Consider the following 23590-nt stretch of genomic DNA (forward strand, 5'->3'; position numbering starts at 1 on the left):
TTTACCTTTTCTTATTATTTAAATATGCAAATAAACATGGAAATAATGAGTGCTTCTCTGTTGTTTTGCTAGTGAGAGGAATAATTTCGACAGCAGTCTTTTAAAAACCTATATGTGGGGCTTCCCTGGTGGCGCAGTGGTTGAGAGTCCGCCTGCCGATGCAGGGGACACGGGTTCGTGCCCCGGTCTGGGAAGATCCCACGTGCCGCGGAGCGGCTGGGCTCGTGAGCCATGGCTGCTGGGCCTGTGCGTCCAGAGCCTGTGCTCCGCAACGGGAGAGGCCACAACAGAGTCCCGCACACAGAAAAAAAAAACAAACAAAAAAAACAACCTATATGTGAAATGTGTTTTCCATGAAATGAGTCATTTGTTTTGTGTCTGAACTTCTCAGGAAGTTCGCTTACATGAACATCTGACTTGGAGGCATGACTGAAGAAATTTCTCCTGGACTTTTGAATTATTAATCTTGGCTGCATGATATGCAAATCAGACTGCACTAACTATGGCCAGCAGCACAGTGCTGGGTCAGAAGCTGTGTCAAGTGGCTGGTAAAGAATTTCTGTCAGGGGATCACAGCCTTCTGACACAATGGTAAGCTCTAATGCAACTCATGTTGTCAGGTATATAAAGTAATGCTAGACCTTCCATTAGTTAAGGGTTTCTTTTAAAAGTGGCCTGTGAACAATTAAGGTTTTAAGTAATGTTTAAATGAACTGTCTGAACTGTCATTTGTAAGTACATGTAGAACCGCAAAAGAAAGGAAGTCATAGTTGTTTCCTCATTTATTTTTTCCCAAATTTTGTCTTGTTTTAATTGCCAAATACTAAATTTATTTTATTATTATTTTAATAAAATAATTTATTTTATTAATTTTATTTTATTAATAAACACTAAATTTATTATACTAAATTTAATACTAAATTTATTTTATTTTATTTCCAAATACTAAATTTATTTTATTAAGTACTAAATTTATTTTATAATTTATTTTATAAATTTTATTAAATTTATTTTATTAAATTTATTTTATTTACTAATGTCTTGGTAACTGATATTTCAACAAAAAGAGTAATTGGATTTACTTAAATATATATAACTACTTATAGAATGTAATTTAAAGTTTCTAAATCAGATGAAAGAATCTAGTCTATAATATTTGCATGTTCAGAAAATAATGTGTTAAGAGGAAATTTTAAGGCATTCCAGAAATGAAATTTAGCATTTATGTTTGTAAAACTTACATTATTCAAGAATATATATAGTTCACCAAGGACAAAAAGAAAATTGCAGAAACTATTGCTATTACACCTTTCAGAACTTTTAATAATTGGTGAAGTACTTTTAAAGAACTTCATAAACACACAAGTTGATACCATACTATCACTTTTTAATATCTTGATTTCTGGTGTAATTTTTGGAATATATAAAAATATATTAAAAAGGAAGTCATCAATATTAAATGATTGTATATTTTCATTGTAAATATTTTCATTCAGTTTATCAATGAAAAATTAATTTGTTTATAAATTACTCATGTTGCTATATAAACTTGTCTTGTAGTTAAGAATTAAAACTTTATAAATGTTCTTTGTTTAATTGTGATGATTATAAGAAAAAGCAGTTTAAAAGCTAACAGACTATCAAACATATTTTTAAATTTAAGTTTTAAAAATGTTCATTTTTAAAAGGCTGAATACAACTAAAGTGAAAGAAACATTATTCCCAAATTAAAAGTGAGAACTACTGATCTGCTTATGTAAGAAAATTGAATGTTATTTATAGTTTAATACCTCTAACAGGTTTGGATATATTTTTTATAAGTATAATTAAAGATTTCACTTTAATTGCCAATATCTAAAGGAAAAAAAACCGTTAAAAATAATTAAACCAAATCAGCTATAACCTATTTATTATGATTTCTATTTCCTAAAAATTAAAAATATAACCACTACAAAGCAGGAGAGAAATATTAATTTTTCATGAGAGAAGTTTCTCTTCAATAGGAATTTTGCTTAAAGGACTAGCTTACTTCATCAATTTGTAGAATTGTGATGGCCACACTAAAAACACATGCAGCTACAAATATCATCCAATTTGAAATCTAAAAACTGTGGGTCCTGGTGAGGTTAAATTGGTTTGCAAATATTAGACAAACTTACCTTTATAAAACCACAAATTACTAATACTGGACTTAGAAAAATTATTTTAAGAATGAAATAAATGTATCAAAAAAGCACATTATAAAACATCATAAAGAGTATAATACCATTTTTGTAAAGATAAATTCAAGTATATATCAAAGTGTAGGAGGGTATCCAAATATTAGGAATGGTTGGTTATAGAAATTTTTGATTTTTTTTTTTCTTTGCCTATCTGCCTTTTCTGAGTGAGTGTTACATAATAACAGGTGTTTTTAAAAGTTATTCTTTAAAAAAAGAATGAAGCAACCACTCTAAGCAGAACAATGGTTAGTCATTCACTTCCCTTATTCTAGTGGTATTCTTTATCCCTGCTACCTCCCTTAATCTCTTAATCCCAGTGGATGACTCAAAAGCAGAAGAATTCTCTGTGGCATCAACATGGCCCCTACCTGCCCGAGTGGTAGCTATTGGTAATCTGGCTTCTAGTTATACAAGTCTTCATGGATGTATTTTTCTTCCATGGCAGACAAACCTTTATGCTACACATAAGCTACTGACATAAGTCAGTACATTTAAGAACTAACTAGGCAGAAAGATAAGCATTATGACTAGAAAAGGAGGAAATACAAAAATAAAACAAGTAAGTTTCTTGTCATAATGAGACTTCCTATTGTCTTAATATTCATCTGAGTGTGTGCATCAGAGTTTTGAGTATTCCCAGAATAGAGTTGCCTAGAACTGAGCCTTGAGAAACTCCAATATTTACAATGTGGGCAAAGAAGGATTAGACCATAAAAGAGTCTACAAAGAGAGGAAGGAGGACAAGGAGATTGCCATGTCATAGAAGGCAAGGAAGGGAGAACTTCCAGAAATTGTGGAATGGGAAGTTGCTGGGAATAGAGTAAAAAATAATATTGAAAAATTACCATGAGCTAGAAACTAAAGCCTATTATTATTTTTTAAAAGACCATTGACCTTCGGCTGTATTCCTAAGAATTTTTAATTTTTAATATTATACATGCTGATCTGCAGAAAAAAAATAGGAAGTCCAGATAAACCAAAAGGAGAAAGGACACAATAAAAATTATCTGGAATCTCTTTACTAGGGATAAAAGTATTAATACTTTGGTACATGTCCTAAGCTTTCTAAGGTTTATTAATTTCAGATGTAAATTTCTAATTTTTTTGTTAATTTTAATTTAAAAAATTGATCTTAGAAGATATATATATATCAAATTTTACCTTCTACAACAATATGTCTAAATCACAGCTATCACTACTCCAGTTGCCAGTTTTGAATATTTGTCATACTATATGCAGCATCATCTTTTATAGGGAAATAGAGCAAGGAGCTTAATTTGGTGGACTTACTACTTATCTGACCTTGGAGGAAATATTTATAAACATGTTTTGTAAACAGTCAAGTGTTTATATTCCTCTTTCCACTGAGCAAGAACTTACAGACCGTCTACTTACCTGGTAGTCACTGTACCAGGTGTAAAAGGTAAACTGTGAGTAAGATAAAGTTGTGAGAAATGCTAAGAGCAAGATAAGTACACAATGCGGTGGGGAGGGGGTGCTAATTAGACTAGGGAGTCAGAGATCCTATCTTGGGAAACCCACACTTAAACTGAGGTCTGAAAGAATTGTAGATGTAAGACAGAGTATGTGATGGAGCAAGGATCATAGGGGGAAAATGTCAGAGAAAAATTCAATGAACTGAACATTAGGAAAGTTGTCTGTGCATTCAAAGAGCAGGAAGAAAGATGAGAAAGGAGGAGAATAATACCAGGTGAGGCTGGAGTGGAGTCCAGGAGCCAAACCATGCAGGCCTTGAAGTCTCATTAAAAATTTTGGACTTTATTCCTTAGACAGTAAAGAATTATTGAAACGTTTTGGTTGAGTAGAGTAATATGATTGGAATTTTGATTATAGTTTTTTTTAAGATTGTTTAGCTATCGTGTTGAAGGTAGATTAAAAGGGGGTCAGAGAAGATGTGAGGAGACCATGGAAGGATATGGTATAGTCCAAGATGATAGTAGCCTGGATTAGAATGGTGATGAAGGAGATGGAGCAATAGTGGTGAATTTGAGAAATATCCAGACATTATAGTCAATGAGACATAGATAGTTTAGTTGTTATTGGAGGTGAGCAACAGATGACTTCAAGGATGTTGCTCGGATGTCTGAGGTGACCACCTGGGTAAATTCACTGAGTTAGGTGGAGGTACAGCAAGACTGAGAAGGAAGTTGGAGAGCTTATATAGGATTTCTGGAGGTAGAGGTACCTCTGAGAGATCAATCTGTGGTAATAAGTATAAAAAACTAGAGCTTATAAGACAGGTCTGTGCTGGGATAAACGTTGAGAGGTTGATATGTGGATGGTCATTAAAGATAGAAAGTGGATGAGATCATCCGGGCAGAGCCTAGATAAAGAAAGAATTCAATACTGATCCTTGAGGAACTTAACGTTTAATGCTTAACACAAAAAGGCTTAGATCACAAAAGAGCCTGCAAAGAACAACCAGGGAGAAAGAAGGAAAACTAGGAGACTGTCAAGTCAGAGAAGGCAAAGGAAGAGAGTGCTTCCAGAAGTTATGGTATGAAAAACAGGTGAGAAGTCAAGTAAGAAGATGACTGAAAAATGAGCTTTAGATGGAGCAACGTGGAGGCTATTTTGGTGGAATGATGGATCAGGAGCCAAATTGGAGTATGTTGAAAAGGGAATAGGGTGTCAGGATGTCAAAACAATTAGGGAAAGACAGCTATTTTTGTTGCTCAAGGTATGACAAGGAGAGAAACATGTGAAACCAGGGAGAGTTGTTGATGTCTTATCTATGCCTTGTTTATTTTATTTTTTCTTTTTTAAACTTAACTTTTATATTGGAGTATAGCTGATTTACAATGTTGTGTTAGTTTCAGGTGTATAGCAAAGTGGTTCAGATATACATATACAGATATCCATTCTTTTTCAGATTCTTTTCCCATATAGGTTATTAGAGAATATTGAGTAGAGTTCCCTGTGCTATACAGTAGGTCCTTGTTGGTTGTCTATTTTATATATAGTCGTGTGTGTATGTTCATCCCAAACTCCTAATTTATCCCTCCCCCCTCCTCACCTTTCCCCTTTGGTAATCATTAATGTATTTTTGAAGTCTGTGAGTCTGTTTCTGTTTTGTAAATAAGTTCATTTGTGTCAAATTTTAGATTCCACATATAAGTGATATATGATATTTGTCTTTCTCTGTCTGGCTTACTTCACTTAGTACGATAAAGATGCATTCTTATTAACTATTAAACTATTAACTTATTAAAGTCCACATTAGAGATATACATTAGAGATCACTCTTTGTGTTGTACCTTCTCTGGGTTTGGATGATGCATAATGACAAGTATCCACCATTCCAGCATCATACAAAATAGTTTCACTGCCCTAAAAATCCTTTCTGCTCCACCTAATCATCCTTCCCTCCCTCCCCCCAAACCCCTGGTAACCCCTGATCATTTTATTATCCTTATAGTTTTGCGTTTTTCAGAATGTCATAGAGTTGGAATCACAGAATGTAGCCTTTTCAGATTGGCTTCTTTCTCATGGTAGTATGCATCTAAGGTTCCTTCACATCTTTTCATGGCTTGCTAGCTCATTTCTTTTCAGCACTGAATGATATTCCATTGTCTGGATGAACCACCGTTTATTTATCCATTCACTTGCCAAGGGACATCTTGATTGCCTCCAAGTTTTGGCATTTGGGAATAAACCTGCCATAAACATCTGTGTGTGTATTTTTTGTGGGCCTAAGTTTTCAAATCCTTTAGGTAAACACCAGGGAACGTGATTGCTGGATGTTACGGCAAGAGTATGTTTAGTTTTGTATGAAACTGCCAAACTATCCCTGAAAGTGACGGCACCATTTTGCATCCCCACCAGCAAAGAATAAGAGCTCCTGTCGTTGCCCCATATCCTCACAGATATTTGGTGGTTAGTGTTTTGGATTTTAGCTACTCTAACAGGTGTGCAGTAGTTTCTCACTGTTGTTTTAATTTGCAACTCCCTAAGAACATATGATGTGGAGCATATTTGCATATGCTTATCTTCCATCTGTATCTCTTTTTTGGTGAGGTGTCTGATCAGATCTTTCACCCATTTTAAAAATTGGGGTGTTTTTTCTTATTGCTGTGTGTTAAGAGGTCTTTGTATATCTTAGATACCCATCCTTTATCGGTTATGCACTTTGCAAATATCTTCTCCCAGTCTGTGGCTTGTCTTTTCATTCTCTTAATCAAATATACATTTTGAGTAGTGATACCATGTAGGGAGTAAGTTCATAGGTTTCAAAGTGGCTACATTTAGGTGATGAAGAAGTTTTCCCTAATTCTCAGTATGGCTCGTTTGGATCAGAAAACTTTATATTTGGGTGTTTGGGTGTGGTTGCTAAAAACTGTGTCTTACTTTGTGCCTGTGAGCCCTCGTGCTGACCAGGAGGGCCGTGCTGGCTGAGGACTGTATTCCTGGCAATATGCAGGCTCATTTCTAGAAATTCCTTGTGGCCACCACATGGCCTCTGACTGAGGTCTCTCCCCACTAATCCATTCTGCTACCAGCTGCCAGACTAATCTTAAAATACCGCTTTCATCACCACCTAGTGGTTCCCTGTTGCCTGTCTCAGCAAGTCTAAACAGTTGGCTTCACTTCTTATGGTCTTTTTATTTATTTATATACTTATTTATTTATTAACATCTTTATTGGAGTATAATTGCTTTACAATGGTGTGTTAGTTTCTGCTTTATAACAACAAGAATAAGCTGTACATATACATATATCCCCATAAACCCTCCCTCTTGCGTCTCCCTCCCACCCTCCCTATCCCACCCCAGGTGGTCACAAAGCACTGAGCTGATCTCCCTGTGCCATGCAGCTGCTTCCCACTAGCTATCTATTTTACATTTGGTAGTGTATATATGTCCATGCCACTCTTTCACTTCGTCCCAGCTTACCCTTCCCCCTCCCCCTCCCCATGTCCTCAAGTCCATTCTCTGCGTCTGCGTCTTTATTCCTGTCCTGCCCCTAGATTGTTCAGAACCTTTTTTTTTTTTTTTTTTTAGATACCATATATATGTATTAGCATATGGTATTTGTTTTTCTCTTTCTGACTTACTTCATGCTGTATGAGAGTCTCTAGGTCCAACCACCTCACTAAAAATAACTCAATTTCATTTCATTCTAGGGGAGAGTAATATTCCATTGTATATATGAGTCACATCTTCTTTATCCATTTATCTGTCAATGGACACTCAGGTTGCTTCCATGTCCTGGCTATTGTAAATAGAGCTGCAATGAACATTGTGGTACATGACTTTTTTTTTTTTTTTTAAATAAATTTATTTATTTATTTATTTATTTTTAAATTATTTTTTTAATTTTACTTTTTATTTTTTTGTGGTACGCGGGCCTCTCACTGTTGTGGCCTCTCCCGTTGTGGAGCCCAGGCTCCGGACGCGCAGGCTCAGCGGCCATGGCTCACAGGCCCAGCCACTCCGCGGCATGTGGGATCCTCCCGGACCGGGGCACGAACCCACATCCCCTGCATCGGCAGGCGGACTCTCAACCACTGCGCCACCAGGGAAGCCCACATGACTCTTTTTGAATTATGGTTTTCTCAGTGTATATGCCCAGTAGTGGGAGTGCTGGGTCATATAGCAGTTCTATTTTTACTTTTTTAAGGAACCTCCATACTGTTCTCCATAGTGGCTGTATCAATTTACCTTCCCACCAACAATGCAAAAGGGTTCACTTTTCTCCACACCCTCTCCAGCACTTATTGTTGATAGGTTTTTTAATGATGCCCATTCTGACTCGTGTGAGGTGATACCTCATTGTAGTTTTGATTTGCATTTCTCTAATGATTAGTGATGTTGAGCATTCTTTCATGGGTTTGTTGGCAATCTGTATATCTTCCTTGGAGAAATGTCTATTTAGGTCTTCTGCCCATTTTTGGATTGGGTTGTTTGTTTCTTTGATATTGAGCTGCATGAGCTGCTTGTAAATTATGGAGATTAATCCTTTGTCAGTTGTTTCATTTGCAAATATTTTCTCCCATTCTAAGGGTTTTCTTTTTGTCTTGTTCATGGTTCCCTTTGCTGTGCAAAAGTTTTTAAGTTTCATTAGGTCCCATTTGTTTATTTTTGTTTTATTTCCATTTCTCTAGGAGGTGGGTCAAAAAGGATCTTGCTGTGATTTATGTCATAGAGTGTTCTGCCTATGTTTTACTCTAAGAGTTTTATAGTGTCTGGCTTTACATTTAGGTCTTTAATCTATTTTGAGTTTATTTTTATGTATGGTGTTAGGGAGTGTTGTAATTTCATTCTTTTACATATAGCTGTCCAGTTTCCCCAGCACCACTTATTGAAGAGGCTGTCTTTTCTCCATTGTATATTCTCACCTCCTATCAAAAATAAGGTGACCATATGTGCATGGGTTTATCTCTGGGCTTTCTATCCTGTTCCACTGATCTATATTCCTGTTTTTGTGCCAGTACCATACTGTCTTAATTACTGTAGCTTTGTAGTATAGTCTGAAGTCAGGGAGCCTGATTCCTCCAGCTCCATTTTTCGTTCTCAAGATTGGTTTGGCTATTCGTGGCCTTTTGTGTTTCCATACAAATTGTGAAATTTTTTGCTCTAGTTCTGTGAAAAATGGCATTGGTAGTTTGATAGGGATTGCACTGAATGCGTAGATTGCTTTGGGTAGTATAGGCATTTTCACTGTGTTGATTCTTCCAATCCAGGAACATGGTATATCTCTCCATCTGTTTGTATCATTTTTAATTTCTTTCATCAGTTTCTCATAGTTTTCTGCATAGAGGTCTTTTGTCTCCTTAGGTAAACATTCCTAGGTATTTTATTCTTTTTGTTGCAATGGTAGATGGGAGTCTTTCCTTAATTTCTCTTTCAGATTTTTCATCATTAGTGTATAGGAATGCAAGTGATTTCTCTGCATTAATTTTGTATCCTGCTACTCTACCAAATTCACTGTTTAGCTCTAGGAGTTTTCTGGTAGCATCTTTAGGATTCTCTATGTATAGTATCATGTCATCTGCAAACAGTGACAGCTTTACTTCTTTTCCGATTTGGATTCATTTTATTTCAGTTTCTTCTCTGATTGATATGGCTAAAAGTTCCAAAACTATATTGAATAATAGTGGTGAGAGTGGGCAACCTTGTCTTGTTCCTGATCTTAGTGGAAATGGTGTCAGTTCCCACTGAGAATGATGTTGGCTGTGGCTTTGTCATATATGCCCTTTATTATTTTGAGGTAAGTTCCCTCTATGCCTACTTTCTGGAGGGTTTTTATCATAAATGGTGTTGAATTTTGTCGAAAGCTTTTTCTGCATCTATTGAGATGATCATATGGTTTTTCTCCTTCAATTTATTAATATGGTTATCACATTGATTGATTTGCCTATATTGAAGAATCCTTGCATTCCTGGGATATACCCCACTTGATCATGGTGTATGATCCTTTTAATGTGCTGTTGGATTCTGTTTGCTAGTATTTTGTTGAGGATTTTTGCATCTATGTTCATCAGTGATATTGGCCTGTAGTTTTCTCTCTTTGTGACATCTTTGTCTGGTTTTGGTATCAGGGTGATGATGGTCTCGTAGAATGAGTTTGGGGATGTTCCTCCCTCTACTATATTTTGGAAGAGTTTGAGAAGGATAGGTGTTAGCTCTTCTCTAAATGTTTGATAGAATTTGCCTGTGAAGCCACCTGGTCCTGGGCTTTTTTTTGTTGGAAGATTTTTAGTCACAGTCGCAATTTCAGGGCTTGTGATTGGCCTGTTTATATTTTCTACTTCTTTCTGCTTCAGTCTCAGATGGTTGTGCTTTTCTAAGAATTTGTCCATTTCTTCCAGGTTGTCAATTGTATTGGCATATAGTTGCTTGTAGTAATCTCTCATGATCCTTTGTATTTCTGCAGTGTCAGTTGTTACTTCTCCTTTTCATTTCTTATTTTATTGATTTGAGTCTTCTCCCTTTTTTTCTTTTTTTTTTTTTTTTTATTTTTTTTTTATTTTTTGCTTTATCACAAATTTAATCAGTTATATGTATACATATGTTCCCATATCCCCTCCCTTTTGCGTCTCCCTCCCACCCTCCCTATCCCACCCCTCCAGGCGGTCACAAAGCACCGAGCTGATCTCCCTGTGCTATGCGGCTGCTTCCCACTAGCTATCTACCTTACGTTTGGTAGTGTATATATGTCCATGCCGCTCTTTCACTTTGTCACAGCTTACCCTTCCCCCTCCCCATATCCTCAAGTCCATTCTCTAGTAGGTCTGTGTCTTTATTCCTGTCTTACCCCTATGTTCTTCATGACCTTTTTTTTTCTTAAATTCCATATATATGTGTCAGCATACAGTATTTGTCTTTCTCTTTCTGACTTACTTCACTCTGTATGACAGACTCTAGGTCCATCCACCTCATTACAAATAGTTCAATTTCATTTCTTTTTATGGCTGAGTAATATTCCATTGTATGTATGTGCCACATCTTCTTTACCCATTCATCCAATGATGGACACTTAGGTTGTTTCCATCTCCGGGCTATTGTAAATAGGGCTGCTATGAACATTTTGGTACATGTCTCTTTTTGAATTATGGTTTTCTCAGGGTATATGCCCAGTAGTGGGATTGCAGGGTCATATGGTAGTTCTATTTGTAGTTTTTTAAGGAACCTCCATACCGTTCTCCATAGTGGCTGTACCAATTCACATTCCCACCAGCAGTGCAAGAGTGTTCCCTTTTTTCCACACCCTCTCCAGCATTTATTGTTTCTAGATTTTTTGATGATGGCCATTCTGACTGGTGTGAGATGATATCTCATTGTAGTTTTGATTTGCATTTCTCTAATTAGTAAAGATGTTGAGCATCCTTTCATGTGTTTGTTGGCAGTCTGTATATCTTCTGTGGAGAAATGTCTATTTAGGTCTTCTGCCCATTTTTGGATTGGGTTGTTTGTTTTTTTGTTATTGAGCTGCATGAGCTGCTTATAAATTTTGGAGATTAATCCTTTGTCAGTTGCTTCATTTGCAAATATTTTCTCCCATTCTGAGGGTTGTCTTTTGGTCTTGTTTATGGTTTCCTTTGCTGTGCAAAAGCTTTTAAGTTTCATTAGGTCCCATGTGTTTATTTTTGTCTTTATTTCCATTTCTCTAGGAGGTGGGTCAAAAAGGATCTTGCTGTGATTTATGTCATAGAGTGTTCTGCCTATGTTTTCCTCTAAGAGTTTGATAGTGTCTGGCCTTACATTTAGGTCTTTAATCCATTTTGAGCTTATTTTTGTGTATGGTGTTAGGGAGTGATCGAATCTCATACTTTTACATGTCCCTGTCCAGTTTTCCCAACACCACTTATTGAAGAGACTGTCCTTTCTCCACTGTACATTCCTGCCTCCTTTATCAAAGATAAGGTGACCATATGTCCGTGGGTTTATCTCTGGGCTTTCTATCCTGTTCCATTGATCTATCTTTCTGTTTCTGTGCCAGTACCATACTGTCTTGATTACTGCAGCTTTGTAGTATAGTCTGAAGTCAGGGAGCCTGATTCCTCCAGCTCCATTTTTCGTTCTCAAGATTGCTTTGGCTATTCGGGGTCTTTTGTGTTTCCATACAAATTGTGAAATTTTTTGTTCTAGTTCTGTGAAAAATGCCAGTGGTATTTTGATAGGGATTGCATTGAATCTGTAGATTGCTTTGGGTAGTAGAGTCATTTTCACAATGTTGATTCTTCCAATCCAAGAACATGGTACATCTCTCCATCTATTTGTATCATCTTTAATTTCTTTCATCAGTGTCTTATAATTTTCTGCATACAGGTCTTTTGTCTCCTTAGGTAGGTTTATTCCTAGATATTTTATTCTTTTTGTTGCAATGGTAAATGGGAGTGTTTCCTTGATTTCACTTTCAGATTTTTCATCATTAGTATATAGGAATGCCAGAGATTTCTGTGCATTAATTTTGTATCCTGCAACTTTACCAAATTCATTGATTAGCTCTAGTAGTTTTCTGGTAGCATCTTTAGGATTCTCTATGTATAGTATCATGTCATCTGCAAACAGTGACAGCTTTACTTCTTCTTTTCCAATTTGGATTCCTTTTATTTGCTTTTCTTCTCTGATTGCTGTGGCTAAAACTTCCAAAACTATGTTGAATAAGAGTGGTGAGAGTGGGCAACCTTGTCTTGTTCCTGATCTTAGTGGAAATGGTTTCAGTTTTTCACCATTGAGGACGATGCTGGCTGTGGGTTTGTCATATATGGCCTTTATTATGTTGAGGAAAGTTCCCTCTATGCCTACTTTCTGCAGGGTTTTTATCATGAATGGGTGTTGAATTTTGTCGAAAGCTTTCTCTGCATCTATTGAGATGATCATATGGTTTTTCTCCTTCAATTTGTTAATATGGTGTATCACGTTGATTGATTTGCGTATATTGAAGAATCCTTGCATTCCTGGGATAAACCCCACTTGATCATGGTGTATGATCCTTTTAATGTGCTGTTGGATTCTGTTTGCTAGTATTTTGTTGAGGATTTTTGCATCTATGTTCATCAGTGATATTGGCCTGTAGTTTTCTTTCTTTGTGACATCCTTGTCTGGTTTTGGTATCAAGGTGATGGTGGCCTCGTAGAATGAGTTTGGGAGTGTTCCTCCCTCTGCTATATTTTGGAAGAGTTTGAGAAGGATAGGCGTTAGCTCTTCTCCCTTTTTTTCTTGATGAGTCTGGCTAAAGGTTTATCAATTTTGTTTATCTTCTCAAAGAACCAGCTTTTAGTTTTATTAATCATTCCTATTTTTTCCTTCATTTCTTTTTCATTTATTTCTGATGTGATCTTTATGATTTTTTTCCTTCTGTTAACTTTGGGGTTTTTTTGTTCTTCTTTCTTTAATTGCTTTAGGTGTAAAGTTAGGTTGTTTATTTGAGATGTTTCTGGTTTCTTGAGGTGGGATTGTACTGCTATAAACTTCCCTCTTAGAACTGCTTTTGCTGCATCCCATAGGTTTCAGGTTGTCCTGTTTTCACTGTCATTTGTTTCTAGGTATTTTTTGATTTCTTCAGTGATCTCTTGGTTGTTAAGTAGTGTACTGTTTACCCTCCATGTGTTTGTATGTTTTACAGATTTTTTCCTGTAATTGAAATCTAGTCTCATAGCGTTGTGGTCAGAAAAGATACTTGATATGATTTCAATTTTCTTAAATTTACCAAGGCTTGATTTGTGACCCAAGATATGATCTATCCTGGAAAATGGTCCATGAACACTTGAGAAGAAAATGTATTCTGTCATTTCAGATGGAATGTTCTTTAAATATCAATTAACTCCACCTCATTTAATATATCATTTAAAGCTTGTGTTTCCATATTTCTTTTCACTTTGGATGATCTGTCCATTGGTGAAAGTGGAGTGTTAAAGTCGCCTACTATGATTGTGTTGCTGTCGATTTCCCCTTTTATGGCTGTTAGCATTTGCCTTATGTATTGAGGTGCTCTGATTGAGTGCATAAATATTTACAATTGTTATATCTTCTTCTTGGATTGATTCCTTGATCATTACGTAGTGTCCTTCTCTGTCTCTTGTAATAGTTTTTATTTTAAAGTCTATTTATCCTGATATGAGAATTGCTACTCCAGCTTTCTTTTGACGTCCATTTGCATGGAATATCTTTTAAAAGCCTTTCACTTTCAGTCTGTATGTGTCCCTAGGTCTGAAGTGGGTCTCTTGTAGACAGCATATATATGGGTCTAGGCTTTGTATCAATTCAGCCAGTCTATGTCTTTTGGTTGTAGAACTTAATCCATTTACATTTAGGTAATTATCGATATGTATGTTCCAATTACCATTTTCTGAATTGTTTTGGGTTTGTTATTGTAGGTCTTTTCCTTCTCTTGTGTTTCCTGCATAGAGAAGTTCCTTTAGCATTTGTTGTGACGCTGATTTGATGGTGCTGAATTCTCTAAGCTTTTGCTTGTGTGTAAAGCTTTTAATTTCTCCATCAAATCTGTATGTAATCCTTGCTGGGTAGAGTAATCTTGGTTGTAGGTTTTTCCATCTCATCACTTTAAATGTGTCCTGCCACTCCCTTCTGGCTTGCAGAGTTTCTGCTGAAAGATCAGCTGTTAACCTTATGGGGCTTCCCTTGTATGTTACCTGTTGTTTTTCCCTTGCTGCTTTTAATATTTTTTCTTTGTATTTAACTTTTGATAGCTTGATTAATATGTGTCTTGGAGTGTTTCTCCTTGGATTTATCCTGTATGAGACTCTCTGTGCTTCCTGGACTTATTTCCTTTCCCATACTAGGGAAGTTTTCATCTATAATCTCTTCAAATATTTTCTCAGTCCCTTTCTTTTTCTCCTCTTCTTCTGGGACCCCTATAATTTGAATATTGGTGCATTTAATGTTGTTTCAGAGGTCTCTGAGAGTGTCCTCAATTCTTGTCATTCTTTTTTCTTTATTCTGCTCTGTGGTAGTTAATCCCACTATTTTATCTTCCAGGTCACTTATCCGTTCTTCTGCCTCAGTTTTTCTCCTATTGGTTCCTTCTAGAGAATTTTTTATTTCATTTTTTGTGTTGTCCATTGTTGTTTGTTTGCTCTTTAGTTCTTCTAAGTCCTTGTTAAATGTTTCTTGTATTTTCTCCATTCTATTTCCAAGATTTTAGATAATCCTTTCTATCATTACTCTGAATTCTGTTTCAGGTAGACTGCCTATTTCCTCTTCCTTTGTTTGGTCTGGTCGGTTTTTACCTTGCTCCTTCATCTGCTGTGTGTTTCTCTGTCTTCTCATTTTGCTTAATTTACTGCATTTGGGGTCTCCTTTTTGCAGGGTGCAAGTTCATAGTTCCCATTGTTTTTGGTGTCTGCCCCCAGTGGCTAAGTTTGGTTCAGTGGGTTGTGTAGGCTTCCTGGTGGAAGGGACTGGGGCCTGTGTTTTGGTAGGTGGGGCTGGACCTTTTCTTTCTGGTGGGCAGGACCACATCCTGTGGTGTGTTTTGGGGTGTCTGTGACCTTATTATGATTTTAGACAGCCTCTCTGCTAATGGGTGGTGTTGTGTTCCTGTCTTGCTAATTGTTTGGCATAGGGTGTCCAGCCCTGTAGCTTGCTGGTTGTTGAGTTGAGCTGGGTCTCAGCATTGAGATGGAGATCTGTGGGAGAGCCTTCGCCGTTTGATATTATGTGGAGCCAGGAGGTGTCTGGTGGACCAATGTCTCAGCTCTCCCACCTCAGAGGCACACTCGTCACAACTGGCCGGAGCACCAAGACCCTGTCCCCCACATGGCTCAGAAGTAAAGAGAGAACAAAAGAAAGAAAGAAAAATAAAATAAAATAAAGTTATTAAAATAAAAAATAATCATTAAAAATTAAAAAGTTAAAAAGTAATAAAAAAAAGAAAAAAGAAAGATAGATATAAGAGAGCACCAAATCAAAAAACAAATCCAGCAATGATAACAAGTGCTAAAAACTATACTAAAAAAACAAAAAAAATCCCCCCAAAACAGACAGACAGAACCCTAGGACAAATGGTAAAAGCAAAGCTATACAGACAAAATCACACAAAGAACCATAAAATACACACTCACAAAAAGAGAAAAAGGAAAAAAAATATATATGTTTGCTCCCAAATTCCACCACCTCAATTTGGGATGATTCGTTGTCTATTCAGGCATTCCACAGATGCAGGGTACATCAAGTTGATTGTGGAGATTTAATCCGCTGCTCCTGCTGCTGCTGGGAGAGATTTCCCTTTCTCTTCTTTGCTCCCACAGCTCCCAGGGTTCAGCTTTAGATTTGGTCCCGCCTCTGCGTGTAGGTCGCCGGAGGGCGTCTGTTCTTCGCTCAGACAGGACGGGGTTAAAGGAGCAGCTGCTTCGGGGGCTCTGGCTCACTCAGGCCGGGGGGAGGGAGGGGTACAGATGTGGGGTGAGCCTGCGGCGGCAGAGGCCGGCGTGACTTTGCAGCAGCCTGAGGCGTGCCGTGCATTCTCCCGGGGAAGTTGTCCCTGGATCACGGGACCCTGGCAGTGGCGCGCTGCACAGGCTCCCCAGAGGGGAGGTGTGGACCTGTGCTCGGACACAGGGTTCTTGGTGGCGGCAGCAGCAGCCTTAACATCTCATGCCTGTCTCTGGGGTCCGCGCTGATAGCCGCCGCTCGCACCTTTCTCTGGAACTTGTTTATGTGGTGCTGTGAATCCCCTTTCCTCGCTCACCCCAAAACAATGGTTTCTTGCCTCTTTGGCAGCTCCAGACCTTTTCCCGGACTCCCTCCCGGCTAGCCGTGGTGCACTGGCCCCCTTCAGGCTGTGTTCACGCCGCCAACCCCAGTCCTCTCCCTGCGCTCAGACCAAAGCCCGAGCCTCAGCTCCCAGCCCCCGCCCGCCCCGGTGGGTGAGCAGACAAGCCTCTCGGGCTGGTGAGTGCTGGCCGGCACCGATCCTCTGTGCGGGAATCTCTCCGCTTTTCCCTCCGCACCCCTGTCGCTGTGCTCTCCTCCGTGGCTCCGAAGCTTCCCCCCTCCGCCACCCGCAGTCTCCGCCTGTGAAGGGCCTTCCTAGTGTGTGGAAACCTTTCCTCCTTCACAGCTCCCTCCCACTGGTGCAGGTCCCATCCCTATTCTTTTGTCTCTGTTTTTTCTGTTTTCTTTTGCCCTACCCAGGTACATGGGGAGTTTCTTGCCTTTTGGGAGGTCTGAGGTCTTCTGCCAGCATTCGGTAGGTGTTCTGTAGGAGTTGTTCCACGTGTAGATGTATTTCTGATATATTTATGGGGAGGAAGGTGATCACCACGTCTTACTCTTCCACCATCTTGAAGGTCTCCTATGTCTTGTTTTTAAGACTGACAAGATGAGAGTGTCTAAATGCTGATCAAAAGGATGCAGTTGAGGTGGAGAAGCTGAAGAGACAGTAAAGAGACAAGATGGATAACGTGTAGGAATCTTGAGAATTTGGGAATGAGTTGGATCTGGAGCAAGCCCAGAGGAATAGATATTGTCTGTTGTCACAGGAAGGAAGGAGGAGAGGACAGTAACGGAGGAAGGAACCAGAGAGTGGACACCCAGTGGACGGGCTCTGTCTCAGGGATTTGTAGGCAAAACTCATCCATGATGAGGACAGAGGTTTAAAAAAATTGGAAAGGTATGACAATGAAAAATGTAATAAGTCGCAGGCAATGTGAGAGAGCAGTAGAATCACATAACCTCAAACACAGAGTGAAACCAATTTGCTTGGTTCTTCAGCATCGTTCAATGTGTCTGCTGCCTGAGGAAGTTCCAATCTAGCTTCTTCTAGTGTTGGACTTTGTGGCAGGTTGCCATGGGAAGCCTTGAGGAGAGGCTCAGAGGAATTCAGGATGTTTTAAAGTAAGTGATTAAAAATAACTTATCAAAAGATTGCATTTATCATATCTACAATTCCATGAATTATTTTTGTAAATAAAACACTCTCAAAGTAGCAGCGATCTTGGGAACTCCCTAGCAGTCCAGTGGTTAGGACTGTAGGACTCAGTGCTTTCACCTCAGGGGAGCTCGGATCAATCCCTGGTTGAGGAACTAAGATTCCAGAAGCCTCGTGGCACAGCCAAAAAAAAAAAAAGTAGCAGTGATCTTCAACTGAAATAAAACACTTGAATTTGACAAAAATCAATAAAAGTTCTCCAGATGCCTTCATTACAGAAAATTCTGCTCAATGTTTGCATGTTTCCCAGAAGAGGCGGTTCAGATGCATTTGTTCTTATTTTGCTCTATTTACCAAAATACTATACTAAGAGAATCATTTGATTGCAACTAACACTCCAAGGCCTATTTGATAGGAAATTTTTAGAAAATTTTATTTCCAACCTTGCTTTTTTCTTACTAGAAATAAGTAGGATTTAATATTTCAAAATGGCAATCCAGTACATTTTTAAGAAATTCAATTCTTTAAATAGTCTATCCAACCACAAATAATCTTGCCTCTTTAAAGAGAGAAAGTGGCAGGTGAGTAAGACTTTTGAAGTTTGAATGAATCAGGTTGCTTATTTTCATGGCCCCTATTCAGAAGGGGCTATGACTGTGGTCTATTACTAAATGTATGACCTTTCAAGACTCAGTGACTTTGTGTATAAAGTGAAAGTAATAACAATCCCCAGTCCCTTATGTCACTGTATTAAATGAGATAATCCTTGGAAAGTGGTGAGCACAGTGTCTAGTACACTATAAGCTTTCAGTAAATAGTGGCCACTGGTATTATTATTACTAATATTTTCAGCTTCATATTTTAAATTTTTAAAATCATGTTTTAACACTGGAGTTGTACAGATTCTATTAAATGTTAAGAAAACTATTTTAAGCACTATATTTGTTGCTAGGTCTGCTATAACAAAATGTTTTGGACTGGGTGGCTTAAACAACAGAAACTTATTTTCTCACAGTTCTAGAGGCTAGAAATCCGAGATCAAGGTGTCAGCAGGTTTGGTTCCTCTTGAGGCCTCTCTCTTTGGTTTGCAGATGGCTGTCTTCTGACTATGTGCTCACATGGCCTTTCCTCTATGTGCATGCATCCCTGCCGTCTCTTTCTCATCATATATGGACACAAATATATATGATCTCATGTAACCTTAATTACTTCTTTTAAGGTCCAGCTCCAAATAGGGTTAAATTCTGAGGTACTGGGCTTTGGGACCTCACCATATGAACTTGTGGGGAGCACAATCCATCCCATAACAAGCATGCTGAAGTATGTAGTGAAAGATCACTGTGTGTGGTGCAATAGGCTGAAGGTCAAATTCTGGCTCTGGCATTTGGTGACCTGTGATTAGTAATTTAATTCTTCAACCCAGGTTGTTCTCATGTCTAGTAGGATGGAAGTGGGATTGAGTCAAATGGATTCTTCTGAAAATTAGAGATAATATTTGTGATGTGCTGGGCATATAACATGTCAATAAATATGTTGTCTCGTTGCAAAAATTTTTAAAAACAGGTGTTGTGGGGCTTCCCTGGTGGTGCAGTGGTTGAGAGTCCGCCTGCCGATGCAGGGGACACAGGTTCGTGCCCCGGTCCGGGAGGATCCCACGTGCCACGGAGCAGCTGGGCCCGTGAGCCATGGCCGCTGAGCCTGCGTGTCCGGAGCCTGTGCCCCGCAATGGGAGAGGCCACAGCAGTGAGTGGCCTGTGTACCGCAAAAACCAAACAAACAAACAAACAAAAAAACTGGTGTCGTGTTTTATAAACTTAAAACAACAAGCATAATCCTTTGTCAATATGAAAACATAATCAAAGCTATTAAAATTGCAAGACTAGAGTTATAAGAATCCCTGTTTCCTCTTCTAGGTTATGGTTCAATTAAATTTAACTCAGAGGATTTGTTGAACAACTGTGATATGCTAGGGACCACAGTCAATCCTGAAGACACACATTGAATTTGACTCTTCACTTACTTCACTGCACTTTCTCTTGGCCTCCTTGTGTTTGTCAAGTCCTCTATGCATGTTTCCACGTCTGGGCCTTTGCATGCGCTTTTCTTTATGTTTGATACTCCTTATCATTACATGATATGCACTTATTTGATTATTTCCTGATTTTTCCCAAGAGAGTATAAATTATTTGAGATGAGGAGCTTTGTTTTACTCATGGCTGTCATCCCGTGTCTAGCACATAGTTCAAAGGAACTCAATAAATATTTGTTGAAATAATATATTAGTGATATATATGTACATGATTATGTTTGTATACATACGCACTCCTTACTAATGTAACCAACTCTCTGCAGTTCAACTTTTAAGTGTTATTGGATGATGATGTTGATGATGATGCTGATGATGATGGTGATGATATTCTGCAGTTTTATCTTCAGTCGTAGTCTAGTGATTCCTTCTTATATTTTCTCTCTCTCTTCTTTAGGCATGGAATGCAACTTGTGAAAACTGGCAGGCAGTGGAGGCTGCTCTGGAAAAGTACTACCTTTCCATTTTTTACGGGTTTGAGTTTATTGTGGGAATCCTTGGGAATACTGTTGTTGTTTTTGGCTACCTCTTCTGCCTGAAGAACTGGAACAGCAGTAACATCTATCTCTTTAATCTCTCTATCTCTGACTTGGCTTTTTTGTGTACCCTCCCCATGCTGATGAGAAACTATGCCCAGGGAAAATGGACATATGGGGATGTGCTCTGCATAAGCAACCGATATGTACTTCATGCTAACCTCTACACCAGCATTCTTTTCCTCACTTTCATCAGCATCGATCGATACCTGCTCATGAAGTATCCGTTCCGGGAACACTGCCTGCAAAAGAAAAAGTTTGCTGTTTTAATCTCTTTGGCCATTTGGGGTTTAGTAACCTTAGAGCTCCTGCCCATACTTCCTGTTATAGCTTCCGAAGGCACCAACTGTACTGATTATGCAAGTTCTGGAGACCCCAATAACGTCCTCATTTACAGCATGTGTCTAACCTTCTTGGGGTTCCTCATTCCTCTTTTTGTGATGTGCTTCTTTTATTTCAAGATTGGTGTCTTCCTAAAGCACAGGAGCAGGCAGCTCTCTACTGCTTTGCCCCTTGAGAAGCCTCTCACCTTAGTCATCATGGCAGTTGTGATCTTCTCCGTGCTTTTTACTCCCTATCACATCATGCGAAACGTGAGGATTGCTTCACGCTGGGGGATCTGGAAGCAGACGCCATGCACTAAGGCCACCATCAACTCCTTGTACATTGTGACTCGGCCGCTGGCCTTTCTGAACAGTGTCATCAACCCTGTCTTCTATTTCTTTATGGGAGATCACTTCAGGGAGATGCTGATGAATAAGCTGAGATACCTCTTCAAGTCCCTTACCCCCTTCAGAAGATGAGCCCACGGACTAACATTTTCATTCAGGGAAAACTGAGGTGCTTGTGTAACAGACTGTTTTACACAAGCAGCTGTAGGCCAGTTAGAGTTTGATTTAACTCACAGACGTAAATCAGAGAGGGTCACAGATTTGACCCTGTTTTAAAGGCATGTTGGACCCAGGGTGTGTGAAAAGGAGAGGATGGGAAGTATTTATTTGTTTCTTGACCTAAGCACAGAAAGGAGTTGGACTAGCACTGTCTAATGTTTGAGCACATAAGTCCAAAATTCTAGGTGTTATAAGACCTTCTCAATCAGTGTAAAAGGAACAGAAGATAGATAAAGCAGCAAGTTATCTGTGTTTAATCACTGGTCAGATTGTTAAAAAAACAATTTTGTTGGCACCATTCTGTATGTTATTCATACAATCCTATAACTGTGTGAGAACCAAATAATAGAAGATTGGTCATATGCTATTAAATATTGTTGCTAGAAGTGCTCTTGAGCATATTTTAGAGTAAACAGTAAAAACAATGAGCAGAAAGCAATATAATGAGTTCAAGGATGCCTATATTTCTTTATATTGATCATGAATTGGGGTCAAGTTGTAATTTTAAGCCCTTTTTTATTGTATGGTTTTTAGTGAAAAGAATCCTATAAAATAGAAAGAGATGGTTTAATAAAGAGAGCAATATGAGATGGTTTAATAAAGAGAGAGACATATTTGAGCTTGGATCTCAGGAGACTTGGGTATAAATGATTTTATGAGAATGCTAGAGAGAGATACCAAGGATAACTGCAAAAATTCCAAAGTCATAGAACAAAGCACCTACCAGGAAACCCAAAGCAAGACAAAACAAAACAAAACAAAAGTGAGTGCACTGTTTTTATAATGAGTGTGCCATCTGGCATTTTATGATCACAATTTGATTGTCAGTGCATGGAAATATATTAAGTTCATTAGCCTTCCTGATCTTGATTAAGTAGTAAACTTTAAAATACATTAATATCATAAAACCAGCAAGTAAGAGGAAATGAAATGGTAAGACCAAAATTTGTTGGGTTATTTTCCCTTTCAGAGGGAAAAAAAATCACAGTTTTTCCACCTCCCCACACACATTTTTTTTTTTTTTTGTAAGCAATGGGATCATTTACAAGGACAACTTTATCTTGAGAAAGTGACTCACATCTTCAATGAGACATTTTCATAGAACATTACCTAAGACCATTGGAGGGAATGTTCTAAACAAAATGCACTATATGAACTTGCAGAATATATGGAACATTTATGTATATATCAATATAGATTATCTCAGGAGGGTTACTTAGACACCATTCCATGCCACAAAACAAATTTAGGGGAAAAAATGAGTGCTGCATTAGCTATCTGCAGTCAAAAAGTATCACATAATAAATCACTTATTGCATGTAATAAAATGTGTGCATGGCCACATGTGTATGCTCTTTTTCTTGAGGCCATTAGCTGTAATATGAAGGATAAAATAAGCATTATGAGAGCAAAGACATAAAATTCCATTGTCCATCCTGTTTTGAGATACTCTGGTAATATTATATTCTGACATTCCAAAAACCCAAAATATTCCCATTGAAATATTATAAAATCACATTACCCACAAAGGATTTGTTTTCCTACCTAACATTAAGCTTAAAATATTTTTTCATGCTTTGCCTTTATTATCAATATTTTTCAAATGTCAATGTAATTTTATAACTGCCTGATAGTTAATCTTCTGAATTTTTTCACAAGAAAAGGCTGCAGAAAGGGTCTTAGGAAAGAAATATTTGCTTACCTGCAAATATTAGCAGATAAGCTTAGCAACATATAATTTAATTGCAATTTGTATTTTATGCATTGGTTTTCATTTGTAAAGATGAAATTCAATTTGCCTCACACCTATGCCAAGAAGTGGCAGGGGTAGGCTCTTTTTAATAGTACAGTGAAATATTTTGTGAAACTATAAGCTCTTACATATATCTTTTAACCAAAATGTTAAGTCATTTTATAGCACATGTATCTTTTTCTTTTTTTGCTCAAATGTGTCATGTGGTAACTTAATCCTGAACAGACTAAAGAGACCTGCACTGAAATTATAAGAGCCACTCCGTTTGCCTTTTGTACTAGGTGATTACAATCACAAAAAATAAATAATGGAAATCCTTTCTGCATTTGTGGTTTTCAAAGGAAATAATGTTGGATTTTTGTATCTTGTCTTTTATTGGCTCCCTAGTATCTTCAGAATCATGTCTAAACTACTTGGTCCAGCATTTTTCAATCTGGACCCACCTGTTCTTTGCGCATTCTCTCTCGTTGCTTTTGTTACAAATTGTACCCTCCAGGCAAAGATAGCTACTTCATTTCATTATATTTAGAACTTTCTTTACTGGGTATACCTGGATGCTCACCCTTGTTTTTTCATGCCCACATATAAAAAAAATCTAAGCCTTTATTAAGAGCCATCTTATCTGTCACGTCATCTTAAAGCCTTACTTTTAGATCTTCTCCTCCCAAAATCTGGAAATAAATCTGCCTACCTCTAGGGCTTCAGACTACATTTGAGTACTGTTTTTATAAAACACATTATTTTTG

The 23590-nt window shown here is 37.9% G+C and overlaps 1 protein-coding gene across 1 annotated transcript; it reads left to right on the top strand.

The window, feature by feature from the left end:
- Positions 1-474: 474 nt before the first annotated feature.
- SUCNR1 (succinate receptor 1) lies at positions 475-21004 on the top strand (the record flags this gene model as incomplete). Its single annotated transcript, XM_079705198.1, is given in 3 exon segments — positions 475-549; positions 553-591; positions 20063-21004. Coding segments are annotated over 3 exon segments (1056 nt in total).
- Positions 21005-23590: the final 2586 nt, after the last annotated feature.

This window comes from Hyperoodon ampullatus (genome assembly GCF_949752795.1).
Source record: "Hyperoodon ampullatus genome assembly, chromosome: 5".
Lineage (NCBI taxonomy): Eukaryota > Metazoa > Chordata > Mammalia > Artiodactyla > Ziphiidae > Hyperoodon > Hyperoodon ampullatus.